The sequence below is a fragment of the Nyctereutes procyonoides genome, unplaced genomic scaffold (assembly GCF_905146905.1).
Source record: "Nyctereutes procyonoides isolate TBG_1078 unplaced genomic scaffold, NYPRO_anot_genome, whole genome shotgun sequence".
Classification (NCBI taxonomy): domain Eukaryota; kingdom Metazoa; phylum Chordata; class Mammalia; order Carnivora; family Canidae; genus Nyctereutes; species Nyctereutes procyonoides.
In genome coordinates this window covers 71399532-71414704 of record NW_026575126.1, presented here as the reverse complement: position 1 = coordinate 71414704, position 15173 = coordinate 71399532, and the positions used below count along the sequence as shown (strand labels likewise).

At 50.3% G+C, this 15173-nt stretch overlaps 1 protein-coding gene across 1 annotated transcript; it reads left to right on the top strand.

Annotated features, from left to right (window-relative positions):
• Positions 1-5335: 5335 nt before the first annotated feature.
• TRIM50 (tripartite motif containing 50) lies at positions 5336-15173 on the top strand. The gene is made up of 7 exons (XM_055340520.1): positions 5336-5503; positions 5986-6397; positions 10322-10417; positions 11967-12197; positions 12288-12310; positions 13414-13538; positions 14209-15173. The coding sequence occupies exons 2-7, from the start codon at positions 5999-6001 to the stop codon at positions 14796-14798; spliced, it is 1464 nt and encodes a 487-aa protein (XP_055196495.1). The 5' UTR covers positions 5336-5503; positions 5986-5998; the 3' UTR covers positions 14799-15173.

Sequence of the window (15173 nt, the reverse complement as noted above, 5' to 3'; positions counted from 1 at the left end):
CCCCACGCGGCCGGGGCCGCAGCGCGAGCCCTCAACCCCCTCGCCTTCCCAGCAGTGGCCCAGCCACCCCTTTATAGCCGGCGCGCTCCCGCTCCCGCTCCCGCTCCCGAAGGCGGCTCAGCTCAGGAGCCCCGCGCTCAGCGCTCAGGGCCAACCGCCGCCAACCGCCCTGCCCGGGGGGCCTAAGGCAGCGCGCCTGAGCACGCGGCGGGGACTCAAACACGTGGCAGGGCACGTGATGGAGAGGCGCGGAGCATGATGGGACACGTGAGTAGGAGGCTGGGGCATGATGGGGCTCGCGCTGGGAAGGCGGGGAGCGTGAGGGAGCTTGTGGAAGAGTCACGCAGGGCGTGATGGGGCACGGCTTGGGGACCCACCGTGCGAGATGGAGCACGCTGTGGGGACATGCTGAGCGTGATGAGGCACATGAAGGGGACACGCGCGGCGGCGAGTGTGTGTGTGACCGGCATGTGGAGGGGAAGCACAGATCCTGATGGGGCACGTGACACACTGAGCGAGATGGGGCGCGGAGCATAGTGGGAGATTGGGCGGTGACTCGCGGAGGCTGCCGGGCGAGCTGGAGCGCCTGGCGGCGGATGCATGGATCCTAAGGAGGTGGGGTCGGGGGCGGGGGGGGGGGGGGGGCTCGTGAGGCGCGATGGGGAACGTGAAGGGTTCGCATGTGGCAAGATGGGGCTCGTGAGCGGAATGCGGGGAATGAGAAGGGGCATGTGGCTGGGATGTGGAGGGGGCGCTGGATGGGGTGCTGGGTGATCGCGGGCACCTGGCCAGGACGCGTGGGCTGGCCTGGGGACTGGGGCAGAGGCTGTGGCGGGAGCACGCTGGGGAGGACGCACTTCCAGAAACGGTCTGCTGCTGCCAAAAGCGTCAGGCTTCGCACAAGTGGGGTATCTCCCTTTTCCATTTTTCCTCATCTTCCTTTTTGCGCCGGAGACGTTTAGGCACAGACAGGCCTTTAAAGCCAAAATGCCCAGTTCATGAGAAAATAAGACCACGTCGCTCACATTTCCCGCCACTAAATCTACGGAATCTGTACGTTACCCCTGAGGACGTGCAAAGCACGGATGACCCCGACCGCGGCCCTGCGGCTGGTTCCCCGGATCCTTCGTTGCCTGCCTGCTCCAGGACTGAGAGGTCTCCCCTCTTCTGCAAGTAGACCTTGCGTTGACTACTGGGTCCTTTCTGCAGTTTATTTACTTATTTATTTATTTATTTTTTAAATTTATTTATTTATTTATTTATGATAGTCGCAGAGAGAGAGAGGCAGAGACACAGGCAGAGGGAGAAGCAGGCTCCATGCACCGGGAACCCGACGTGGGATTCGATCCCGGGTCTCCAGGATCGCGCCCCGGGCCAAAGGCAGGCGCCAAACCGCTGAGCCACCCAGGGATCCCTCTGCAGTTTAGATGTGTCCTAGAAGGCCTCGCCGTAAACAAGTCCCCAGCCCCCCTTGTCCCCCGTCTCACAGGTGGCTCCCTTTCCTACTCTTCACAGGAAAACTTTTCTTTTTTTTTTTTTTAAATAAGATTTTTTTATTTTTATTTTTTTTCATGTATTCACGATAGACATAGAGAGAGAGAGAGGCAGAGACACAGGCAGAGGGAGAAGCAGGCTCCATGCACCGGGAGCCCGATGTGGGATTTGATCCCGGGTCTCCAGGATCGCGCCCTGGGCCAAAGGCAGGCGCCAAACCGCTGAGCCACCCAGGGATCCCTGGAAAACTTTTCACAAGAGTTGTTTCGCAGGCTTTCTCAATTATTTTGTACCCAACTCCATTTTCTTTTTTTTTTAATTTTTATTTATTTATGATAGTCACACACAGAGAGAGAGAGAGGCAGAGACACAGAGGGAGAAGCAGGCTCCATGCACCGGGAGCCCGACGTGGGATTCGATCCCGGGTCTCCAGGATCGCGCCCTGGGCCAAAGGCAGGCGCCAAACCGCTGCGCCACCCAGGGATCCCCTCCATTTTCTCTTCAACACCACTTGTTCCTGCTCAGTGTCACCAACAGTGCTCTGAATGCCGCAATCCGCAAGACACCTCTGTCCTCAGATTACTGCAGTCTTGTCAGCGTCTGATGAAGCTGACCTCTCCTTAACATTTTTCTCTTTTGTATTTGTTTCCTACTGTTGTCATAATCAATTACCAGAAAATTAGCTGTTAAGAGCAACAGGTATATATGATCTCAGCTATTTGTCATCAGTCTTGGAGGTTAGAAATCTGACGCTAGTTTCGCTGGATTAAAGTCAAGGCCTTAGCCTTAATAGAGGCTCTGGGGAAGAACCTGAAGCCCATTCATGTTGGTAAGTCCATATCCTTGCAGCAATATACTGGAGGTCCCCATGTCCTTGCCACCTATCATCCAGGGGCCTCACTTAGCTCTTAGTGGCCTCTCTCCGGCCCTTGCTCATGAGCTCCCCGTACATCAGTATTAGCAACAGCGTGCTGAATCTTCTCAGGCTTTGAATCCTCTTGCCTCTTTTTCTGCATGTCTTCCTGATTCTTGTCTGGAAAAGTTCTTTATTGTTTCTTTTTAACTTTATTTAAAAATATTTTTATACAATATCTAAAAATATTTAAAAAGATATCTAAGATATTTATCCTTGGAGAATGAGTGTGTGCACAGAGGGAGAGAATCCTCAAGCAGGCTCTCCACTGAGTGTGGAGCCCAATGCAGGGGTTGATCTCAATGCCCTGAGATCATGACCTGAGCTGAAATCAGGAGTTGGATGCTTAACCGACTAAGCCACCCAGGTGCCTGGAAAAGTTCTCTACTGGTAAGGGGTCGTATCGATCTGCTTCCTGGTCACCGTGCTCTCCTGATTTTCCTCCTACCTTACTTGCTGTCTCTTTTCAGTCATTTTCCTCTTCCTGATCTCTACACAGTAGCAATCTCAGGACTCTGTCCTTGGACTCTTGCCCTTCTCTGTTCATCCCAGAGAGATTCCAGCTATTCCCACAATTTAAATATATGATGTACTTAAACACGTGGTATATTCCTGATGAGCCTAGAGCCTCCCCTGAGCGCCACAGCTCCAGCTTGCTGTACCCAATTGCCTTTTTCAGTGGCTCTCAAAGTGTAGTTACCAGACCAGCAGCAGTGTTGTCTAGAATTTCTTGAGCCCGACCCTGAGCTCCTGAACCAGAAACTCAGGCCAGAACCCAGAAATTTGTGTTTTCACAAGCACCTCAGGTGATTCTGTTTGCTGAAGCTTGCAGACCACTGCTACTCAATTGCTCCACCTGGGTGTCCTCAGGCTGTCTGCCTCTAGATTCCCCCACCTACCATTTCACCTTGAAATTTTTTTTTTCACCTTGATATTTTCTATATCAGGCTTCACTATCCACTGAGATGCTGAAGCTACTATGATCCATTATCTACACAGTGGCCAGAGTGGTCTTTTCAAAATACAAGTCAGACTCTGTTCCCTTGCCTTAAAACCCTCCAATAGCTCCTATTGCCCTAGAAATTGTTATTTTAAGTAGGCTGCATGCTGGGCCCCAACGTAGGCTCTAACTGAAGACCCTAAGATCAAGACCTGAGATCAAGAGTCAGATGCTTAACTGACAGAACCATCCAGGCGCCCCTGCCTTTGAAATTAAATCTAAACCTTTGCCCTCCTCTGCAAGGCCCTCTCTGCTAACTCCTCTGACCTCCTCCTGGTGTTTCTTCTCACTATGCTCCAGCTACTCAGGTCTCCTCTAGTGTATCTCATAAATACTGAGCTCTTTCTAGCCTTGGAGTCTTTGCTGCGCATTGCCTGGTCTGCCCTCCTATAGTATTTTAGGTGGCTGGCGTCTTTGTGTCCTTCAAACCTCAGCTCAACCATTCATCCTCAGAGACTCTGCCCTGCCCCTTTGTGACATGTTCCTCAAACAACTCATTACCTCTTGCCCTTTTTGTTCTTCATATCATTACTTCCTGGCAAGGATTTTATTTTTTTTAAGATTTTATTTATTGATTGATGAGAGACACAGAGAGAATCAGAGACACAGGCAGAGGGAGAAGCAGGCTCCATGCAGGGAGCCCGACATGGGACTCGATCCCGGGTCTCCAGGATCAGGCCCTGGGCTGAAGGCGGCGCTAAAACGCTGAGCCACCCGGGCTGCCCCTACCAAGCATTTAATATCATGATGTTGTCTTGTTTAGATCCTACCCCACACCTACTCCTATTATATTACAAATTCTGAAGGGATGGAAACCTCATAGGTTTTGTTCTTTGATGTCTCCCTAATGCTCAGCTTACTGCTTGATACATAGCAGGTGCTCCATATGTGCAGGTGCTCAACAAATATTTGTTAAATTAACAAATCAGTTAGCTTTCCACATGCCTGTGCCAGACCTTGGTCTTGCTTGTCATGGGGTAGAGATTGCCCCAGCTGGCAGAGAGGGATGCTTAGGCCTATAAGGATTGTGTCCTGCTGGTCTAGAGCTCTTGTTTCTTTATTCATCTAAACACTTTTTTTAAAAAAAAAAGTCATGAAGGGGGGAGGGGCAGATGGCGAGGGAAAGGCAGGCTCCCTGTTGAGTGTGAGCCTAGCACAGGGCTTGATCCCATGATCCGTGAGATCATGACCTGACCCAAAACCAAGAGTTGGAGGCTTAACTTACTGAGGCACCTAGGCACCCCTAGAGCTCTTGTTAACACTCCTGGACACCCATCTTCATCTCTTTTCCAATAACTTTTTACCACACCTACATAATATGCATAGTGTGTTAAGACTAATATTTATCGACTGTATAAAAGAAATGTTTAACTTCTAAAACTTTGAAAGATTTTATATAAAAAATTTCATAATTCAAAAATACTGAGTAAAGGAAGTGAGACAGAAGAGCATGTGCTGGGTAATTGGTTATTTGAAATTCAAAACCAGGCTACATTAATCTACGATGATAAGAGTCAGGTTAGTAGCTATCTTTGTTAAGGGGTTTTGACTGGGAAGCACATAGGGTGTCTTCTGGGTGCTGGAAATATTCTGTAGATCTTGAGAGTGAGTATACTCTCGTGGAATGTGTACATCCAAGCATGTAGATAAGATTTGTGCCCTTTATAGAACACCTATCTCAAAAACTTGAATAAATAAAAATACCTTCAAAGTATAGATTCAGAAAGAATTGTGTTGAAGCATGAGTCCACACCTGATTGGAGTCTGTTAGGTGTGGCTGGGGGCCCACTTCCTCCGTCTCTCCCCCTTCCCCAAGGTGTGGCCAAGGTGAGCACCTGAATGTTGGGATTATCAATGCTGCCAGGTGAAAGGAGGCTGCCTCCCTGGTCCCGTGATGTGGCCCAGGTTCCACCTGATTCTGGGTGACCTTGACTCGGGTATTGCTGGAAAAGGAGGAGGAGCTAAGGGTCAGAGACTAAGGGTGGAGCAGGCATTCAGCTGCAGTCCTCACGTCTCTTAGCGGCTCTGTTGCATCCTGGGGAGAAGACAAGACTGAGCAGATCTGGTGGACATCCCAGTGGACTCTGAGAAAGCAGGTAGTTCATTTAGAATGACCTGGGGGTGTTTGTTGTAAATGCAGATTTCTGGGGCTCTTGGAAAATGTGATGGGTGACTCAGCAGTCTTATCACTGTGCTTCCAATGGTTGCTCACCAGTTTGAGAACTGATCTAGAAGGTGGGAAAGACCTTTGCTTGTTTTGGCTGTCCATTTCTGAGTCAGGATGCTTGCTGCTGCTAGAGGGCACATTGTTGGTGTCACTCCAAAGACCCTGCAGAGACGGCCCTTTTTGTGTTTACCTCCAAATCAGAGTGAAATATATAGAATCCTATATCCAAGTGAGTTTCCCCCAATTAAGCCCTTTGGTTTAAAGATAGAAAACAGGGCCAAGGTCACAGGGGTTGGGATTGGAATCCAGGACTGGAGACCCAAGGCACTCTGATTTCCAGTGGCACTTGCCAGGGTGTGGGGCCACAGCGGGTGGAGGGAGCAGGCTTGAGGAAGCTGCCCTCTGTTCTAGCCAGGCACTGTGGATGGCGTGGCAGGTGAGTGTGCCCGAGCTGGAGGACCGGCTTCAGTGCCCCATCTGCCTGGAGGTCTTCAAGGAGCCCATGATGCTGCAGTGTGGCCACTCCTACTGCAAGGGCTGCCTGGTGTCCCTGTCCCGCCACCTGGACTCAGAGCTCCGCTGCCCAGTGTGCCAACAGGAGGTGGATAGCAGCAGCTCCCCACCCAATGTCTCCCTGGCACGGGTGATTGAAGCCCTTCAGTTCCCTGGGGATCCAGAGCCTAAGGTCTGTGAGCACCACCGGAATCCGCTCAGCCTCTTCTGTGAGAGGGACCAGGAGCTCATCTGCGGCCTCTGTGGCCTGCTGGGCTCCCACCAGCACCATCGTGTCACACCGGCCTCGACTGTCTACAGCCGCATGAAGGTGGGCAGTGAGGCTGCTGGGGGGTTGGGATCGGGGATCCACCAAGCCTAGCTCCTGCACTCTTTGGGTGCCATCACATGGCACCAAAGGGTTCCCTCCAGCCCTGTCCTGGAGCAGAACTCGTAGAGCAGGGATCCCTGGGTGGCTCAGCGGTTTGGCGCCTGCCTTTGGCCCAGGGCCCGATCCTGGAGACCCGGGATCGAATCCCACGTCGGGCTCCCGGTGCATGGAGCCTGCTTCTCCCTCTGCCTGTGTCTCTGCCTCTCTCTGTCTGTGTGACTATCATAAAATAAAATAAAAAAATTAAAAACAAAAACCAAAAAAAAAAAGAACTCGTAGAGCATGCATCCATCCATCATGTTCTGAGCAGCTGCTCCAATCTCCAGCAGGTGTTCAGGACTACTGACTTGCATGATGGAGAGCCCCTTGTCAAGTGATAGCCCATTCCTCTGTTCTGTTTTTCTTTGTAGCTCTCATTTATATTTTGAGTGCTCCCAGAATATGCATGAGGGCAAGCACTTTTATTTCCTCAGGTATTTTCATGCCTAGAGCCATGCTTAGCATGTAGTAAAAGCTTAAAAGAGTATTTGCAAAAACCGTGGATTCCTGGTCTCATGGACTTTTGCCTCAGATCTAGCAGATCATCATTTAAGGTGAATATTTTAGGTTAAAATGTTGATCTAAGATTTATGAAGGGTGGGGTTATTGTTGTACTTTACAAATGAGGAAACAGGCTCAGAGAAGGTAAGGATCTTACCCAAGGTCATACAGTTTGTCAGTGGCAGAGTGAGGACTCAGACTGTGGCCAGTTTTCTTTCTATTCCCAACAGATCAAAGAAGGGTGGGAAGGATTCTTGGAAGTGAATTGTTACAGGGTACCGGGCATAGTGTTTGGGAGGAAGGGAGAGTAAAGGTAAGGATTGACAAAATACAGGTGATAGGGGCAGGGAAAAGAAAGAGCATCAAGATCTGAAGGCAGAGTTGCAGGGATTTCCTGGCTGAGTTGCAGTGTTTCTTTGCTGCTTCAACCCTGGAAGACAAGTATGAAAATGTGTACAGGGCCAACCCAGCCATCCACCAGCCCCTCTTACCCACAGATGTTTATCGGCACCTAATGTGTGCTAGGTGTTGTGCTAAAGCCTATGGTACAATAGTGAGCAAGAGGTTTGCCCCACCCTGGGGAGCTCACAGCCTGGGAGTCTGGCAGAGAGTCCCATGTGTTGGGTGCTATTGTCAGGGTTAAGTATAGGCAGTGAGGAGATCATCTTGAATGTAGCTCCTGCAGGATCTCAGATGGTCAGGGAAGGAAGGTTTCCTGGAAGAAGCAGACTGTTAAACCAAGACCTAACCATAGGGAAGACTTGGTAGGAAAAGAAGGGGAGGAAAGCATTCCATGTATAAACACAGCCCTGCAAAAGATCAGGAGGGAGAGATATTTAAGGAATTATAAGTTGTTCTGTTAGGCTCAGGGGAGAGTTAGGTAAGTGGAGGCCAGGTCATGGTAAGGCTTATGTGACACATGAAGGGATTTGTAGCTTATTCTGAGGACCATTATGGTGGTGGGGGCACTGGAGGGTTCTAAGCAGAGTTGTGATATAGTCCACACACTCTGCTGGAAGGTGGACTGGAGAAAGAGGCTGGGGGTGTAGGACTGGAATAACTACATATAGGTGGTAATTGAAGCCGCAGGAGTGGAGAAAACCAACCAGGATAGTCTGCAGAGTGATAGGGAAGACATAGATGATACCCCCAAGGAGACCAGGGTTTAAGATTTGGGTAGATGGAGCACCCCAAAAGGGACAGAGAAAGAATCAACAGAGTACGAACACTGGCTGAATATGGCCTCCTGGAAATCAGAGTGTTTTAATGAGAACAAGATCACATGTGTGAAATGCCTGCTGGGGATTGGAAAGAGTCTGTAGGATTTAGCAGTAAGAATTGATTATCTTGGCAGGAATAGTTTTAGTGGAGTGTGACAGGAGGAAGCCAAATTGCAGTGCAGTGAAATTGAGCCTGTGTTTTATTAGCCCAGGAAAGAGGAAACACACAGGAGCTTGCTCATCATTTCTGGCTTGGAGCCTGGGACCACTTGGGTCCTGGTTTTTAGATGTGGGTGTTTGTGATCCCAAATTCTTCTCTGTGATGCAACAAAATTATGTTCTTATTGGATCCTTTTCACGCATTCCTGTTTTCCTCCTATTGATTGAGATCTTGAGATTATTTATTTGTATGATTCTGTTTCCTCTCACAGTGACCCAGTATACAGGAAAGAGGGAAAGAATAATCTCATCTCTCCGTGCCTCAGGAGAATTACCACTGGAATTCCATTCTTGGGTTGCTGGAAGATCTTCCAATGCCTCATTATCCAGAGCAAGATTCTGTGTACATATACCCCTATACTGGCTTTATTCTTTATTCAGCTCATTTTCCGAAAGGCTTTTGCAGCTGGATTCTTTTTTTTTTTTTTTTACTTTTATTTATTTTTTAGTAATCTCTACACCGGCTGTGGGACTTGAACTCACAACTGAGAGATTAAGAGTCACATGCTCTTCCAGCTGAGCCAGCCAGGTGCCTCTTTTGCTGCTGATTTCTTCTTTGGAACTATCTTAAGCCAAAGATCATGTATGCGCCATGTGCACAAACCAGCAAGGCTCCACTTAAGTAGCGCAGCTGGATGGGGTTGTAGGTAGTCCTGGTTGAACACTTAATAGTCAGAGGGTGCCTGGGTGGTTCAGTTGGTTAATCATTTGCCTTTGGGGATCCCTGGGTGGTGCAGCGGTTTGGCGCCTGCCTTTGGCCCAGGGCGCGATCTTGGAGACCCGGGATCGAATCCCACGTCGGGCTCCCGGTGCATGGAGCCTGCTTCTCCCTCCTATGTCTCTGTCCTGTCTCTCTCTCTCTCTCTCTGTGACTATCATAAATAAATAAAATATTTAAAAAAAGAATCATTTGCCTTTGGTTCAGGCCATGATCCCAGAGTCCTGGTATGGAGCCCTGTGTCAGGTTCCCTGCTCAGTGGGGAGTCTGATTCTCTCTTTCCCTCTCCCTGTGTGTGCTTGTGCTCTTTCTCTAGCTCTCACTCTCTCTGAAATAAATAAAATCTTAAAAACAACAACTCCAATTTGGGGCCAGGGAAGCCTAGGAGAAGTAAGTTTATCAGCCTGGGAAGGCCCCAAATCCCAGCTGGATCCAAGCCTGCTAGGGAAGACTTAGGTCTTTACAGGGAGTAGGGTCTCCCTAGGTAAACCTGGACAACTGCATATACCATTGGTCTCTCTTGGGGCCGGGCTTTTTGTGATACCTTGATCAAATGCCCACTGATTCTAGACCTGCTGGTGACCAGAGAGTTTACTTAGTGGGTACCCAATGGCCAGCATTCCATTCAGGGAATATTGGCTTCAGAGTGATCATCGCCCCTCTTGGATATTGTGTAGTGACTTCCAAGTGGTTATAGTGTTTAGCATCCATCTCCATGTTCTTTTTTTTTTTTTAAATTTTTATTTATTCATGATAGTCACACACAGAGAGAGAGAGGCAGAGACACAGGCAGAGGGAGAAGCAGGCTCCATGCACCGGGAGCCCGACGTGGGACTCGATCCCGGGTCTCCAGGATCGCGCCCTGGGCCAAAGGCAGGCGCTAAACCGCTGCGCCACCCAGGGATCCCCTATCTCCATGTTCTGAAGAGGGATGACCTGGAGATCCTTTTCTATCTGGGTAATTCCTGCCCTCAATGTGGAATATTCTTGAATAATCTTAACCTATATTGGAGTCAAGAGTACCCAGCTAGCTCTTTCCCTGTTTCCACTGGGATGCTTGTGGCCATTGGGATGCTGCCTGGAAGGGTGAAGCTCAGGGCTTGTCCCAAAGAGCTGAAAAGGTGAAGGGGTCCAGCTACTCACAAGGTCATGGTACATTGCCTCCAGGAGGAGCTAGCGGCTCTCATCTCTGACCTGAAGCGGGAGCAGAAGAAGGTGGATGAGCATATTGCCAAACTGGTGAACAATAGGACCCGGATTGTTGTGAGTGCCCTTTTCCTCTGTACCCTTACCCTGGGCCTGGCCACCTTCCCTTTTCTACAGGGCCCATTTTTGATATGTTCTTTACAGAAATCCATGCCTTCATATAAAGCCAGAATTCAAAGTATTCTAGGGCAGAGTGGGAAAAGGGCAAGTCCCCTCAGGGAAATCAACTCAGTTGTTAGGACTCTGTCCAAGTTGGCTTTGTCCCTCTTGTCCTTGGGACTGAGATAACACAGAACCCAAGTCCCAGAGGTAAACAGCTCAAAGTGTGGGCATAACTCTTCTGCCCTCTGTGCTTCACCTTGGCAGTCTATGTAGTGCCCACCTACTACCTTGGAGCAAAGGTGTAGAAAAGCTTGGTGGCTTTCTGCTTTTCCGGAGTGACAAGCACACTGGGGCTAGGAGTGTTCTGAACAAAAGATTCACAGCCATATTCTCAGTTTTGAATGGGAGAAAACATTTTATGGATAGTATTAAAACCTAATAGAAACAAGAAAAAGGAAATGTGTGCTTAGATTAGGGAGGGCAATCAATAATAAGCAGTAAAGGAGAATAAGACACAGTGACATCAGACACTTAAAACATCCAACCTCCTCAGTGGCGAAGCCTGAGGTAGAGGCCTGGGTGGAGTGTCTTTTCCTCAAGTGAGACTTGCAACTGGCCATCCCCATAAGGGTTGTATTTATAGGGCAAATGACAGTCTGAAGTTAAACATTTGTTCATCTCTGCAGTTTGGAGTGAGCTGCATTCCTCTGTTACCATGTCTTTACATCTTCAAAGAGCCTGGGCTAGGTGTGCTTGCCCCTTCTCCCAGATTCCATTCTGGGGGGCCAGCCCAGCCTGGAGTTGGAGGGAGATGTAAAGCAAGATTTACAGCTCTTGGTGTCTAGAGGCCAGCTCACGTCAACTAATCAGGTTCCCAAGGTCACTCATGCAGCACAAGTCTCACAAACAACATTCTTTCACCTGCCTGGTAAGTGCAGGTTGGGGTGGGGTAGTTATTCAGGACAGATCACAGAAATCTTCATATGATTCAGGAGGGTACGGAGCCCAGGCCCTGCAGGCATTTGTGAAACAGGAGCAGGAGGCCTGTGTCCTCTGAGAATCACCTTGGTTAACCCTCCTCACCCTGAGAGAGAGAGGTGGCATTATCCTTGTCTGATGGAGGCTGAGCTCAGAGTCACTCAGGGAATCCTGACTGTCTGAAGTCTGCTCTCCCAGGGCCTTGCAGACTTTCCATTTGTGGAATATTGTACTAAAGCTAAATCTTATGTGCACATTTAATAGTTAAGGCAGTTGAAAGCAGAGCCCCACTGTATTTGAAATGGGAGCTGGGAGCCCAGGCTCTCCCATGCCTCTGTTCCCCTCCCCATGGCTGCATGTGGGATGCCCAGGCACAGCGTGAACACTGAACTCAACTACTAGAACCAGCTCCAGTCGGGGAGGCCCAGGAAGCCCTAGGCTGCCAGGGCAGAGGGACACTGATGTCAGCCATAGCCAGGCAGTTCTGCCTGAGGCTCCAGCTGTAACCAGCCCCTTCTTGTCCCAGAATGAATCTGATGTCTTCAGCTGGGTGATTCGCCGTGAGTTCCAGGAGCTGCACCACTTGGTGGATGAGGAGAAGGCCCGCTGCCTGGAAGGGTTGGAGGGTCATACCCGTGGCCTCGTGGCCTCCCTGGATATGCAGCTGGAGCAGGCTCAGGGCACTCAGGAGCGGCTGGTCCAGGCCGAGCGTGTGCTGGAGCAGTTCAGTAATGAGAATTACCACAAGTTCATCCAGGTGAGTGGACAAGGGAGCGTCCCCCATGGCAAGGACCCCAGGGCTCCAAGAGCCTCCCCCATTCCTTAACCCTTCTGTTTTGTCTTCCAGAATTATCATTCCATGGTCTCCAGGTAATAACCTTGGAAGGAGCTCTCAGCTTGGATCTGGTGGCTCCTCTCCACCACTTCCTGCTTTCAGCTATACCAGTGCCTTGGCAGCAGCTGCCCACATCTAACTCTGTACTGAGCTCGGGGAATATGGAGATGAATGTCATGCCCCTGCCATTAAGGGTCTCAAAGACTGGTGGGCGGCAGATGGTGAATTGTGGTTACATCACCGTGGGTACCTAAAACCATAAAAGTTCACACATGAGCTACAGAAATAACAGGAGATGGTTTGGGTTTGGGGGTGGGGGGATTGGCAAAGATGATGCACAGGTGGGTGAGCTTAGGATCAAGAATGGGTGTTGGCCAGGCAAGCAGAGTGGGGAATGGTCACATGAAAGGGTGAAGTAGGTCGTGTACTTGGGAGAATTATGAACTTAGTACTAGTGCTGTAAAACGTGTGATGCAGGGCAGAATGGGTGACAAATGGGAGAGGTGGGTAGAAGCCAGAATGAGGGGCCTTGAATCCTGCACCATGGTGTGGGAAGGGATTGGATCCATGTTCCAGTCCCAGCAAATGAACAACCATGCAGTTCCTCCGCCTTCGTCAGACCATGATTGTGAGGATCTCCTCGTTTTTTTTTTTTTTTTTGTTTTTTCAAATTTCCTTTAGTCTTAGGGACAATCAGCTCAGGAGCGTTGGTTTAAATGAATGGACAGTGAGGCTGTTGGGGAGCAGGTGTGTACTCCAGCTGTGGCTAGGGGCGGGGTCGCCCAGTATAGAGAAGCTGTCCTCAAACGTTAGTGTGCATCAGGACCACCTGGAGGGCTCATTAAGTCATCACTGGGCTCTAGTAATCACTTTCTGATTCAGCAGGACTGAGGTTGGACCTGAGACATTTCTAACAAGCCCCATCACAAGGTGATGCTGCTGGTCTCATACCTGCCCTGATAGAGTGTTTCTCCTTCCAGGAAGGGGGCAGGCCCTCAGAGCAGGGTGGAGGGGAGGGAATGACTGGCATCTTGAATGCGCAGTCTTTGGAGCTGCAAGAGGCTTGTTGAACGTGGGTGAGAATGAAGGGGTGGGGTTGGTGTGCAGCTCTGCCGTCATGGTGAACTATCACCCTCAGTGCAGAGCTCCAGCAGGCCCGGCCTTTGGAAGGCACCTTCAGCCCCATCTCCTTCAAGCCAGGCCTCCACCAGGCGGACATCAAGCTGACCGTGTGGAAAAGGCTCTTCCGCAAAGTTCTGCCAGGTAGGGCTCTGACCCTGCTCTCTTCCCTGAAGACTGCCCTGCAGGGTGGGCAGCAGTTTGTCACTTGTGCCAGGGCTTAGGGCCCAGAAGACTGGAAAGCTGTGTGCATGGGTTAGTGGTGAGAGCGTGGCTTTGGGGATCCACTAGACACCCTGGGCTCAAGCTCAGCTCCATGTCTTATTGGCCAAGACAAGTTGTGTAACTCCTTTTTTTTGTTGTTGTTATTTAAAAAAATTTATTTAAAGAGCCAGGGCTCAAGTTGAGGGAGGGGTAGAGGAGAGAGAGCATCCCAAGCAGCCCAAGCAGACTCATCACTGAGGACGGGGCCCAACACAGGGCTTGATCTCACACCCTGAGACCATGACCTGAGACCGTGACCTGAGCTGAAACTGAGAGTCCGACACTTAACAGACTGAGTTCCTCAAGCACCCTGGGTGGGTGCCCTTTCCCTTAGCCAGAATGCCTCCTCCACAGATGTCCATTTTTTTCCACCCTTCAGGAATTGTTCATGCATTCAGCAAACATCTTTAGGGTTCCCTCTTCTGTGTTTGGCCCTTCCTTAGATGGCCTCTCGAATACAGGGATGAGGCCACTGCAGTTCCTCCCTTGAGGAGCTCAGGGTCTGCTGCCTTCTGTGTAGCTTAAAAACACTTTTTTTGATCTCTCTCAGCCCCGGAGTCCCTCAAGCTAGACCCAGCCACGGCCCACCCCCTCCTGGAGCTCTCCAAGGGCAACACAGTGGTGCAGTGTGGGCTTCTGGCCCAGCGGCGTGCCAGCCAACCTGAGCGCTTTGACTATAGTACCTGTGTCCTGGCCAACCGGGGCTTCTCCTGCGGTCGTCACTACTGGGAGGTGGTGGTGGGCAACAAGAGCGACTGGCGCCTGGGAGTCATCAAGGGCACTGCCAGTCGCAAGGGCAAGCTGAGCAAGTCCCCAGAGAACGGCATGTGGCTCATTGGCCTGAAGGAGGGCCGGGTGTATGAGGCCTTCAGCTGCCCTCGGGTGCCCCTGCCTGTGGCTGGTCACCCCCACCGTATCGGTGTCTACTTGCACTATGAGCAAGGAGAGCTCACTTTCTTCGATGCTGACCGCCCTGATGACCTGCGGCTACTCTACACATTCCAGGCTGACTTCCAGGGCAAGCTCTACCCCATCCTGGACACGTGCTGGCACGAGAGGGGCAGCAACACACTGCCTATGGTGCTGTCCCCGCCCAGCGGGCCTGTCCACCTCACCCCTCCGCAGCCCACCAAGCTGTAGGGTTGCTGGTGAGTCTGCCTGCCTACAGGCTCTTCCAGCAGGGGCTCTGCTGGGTTAAGCCAGCAGAGATGATGACGTCCTTTACTCTTTGGGAATGTCTTCATGCCTGTGTATTCCTGGAAACATTTAATGATAAGAAGAAAAGGACCATAATCCCTTCCCTATCAGCCAGGCGTTTGTTTATTAACCTTTTGCTGGTCATTCACCTGCTTATTAACCAGCAGAACCAGGCCTTAGTGTCCTTGGGTTAAGATAGACTTCCCTTGATCCCTCCTAACCATGCTTTCTGCTTGCTCTTTTAACAAAAGGTGAAAACATTCCCATGTATATTTTGTCAACGTGAACTTAAGGGTAATAAATTTGACATGATCTTTC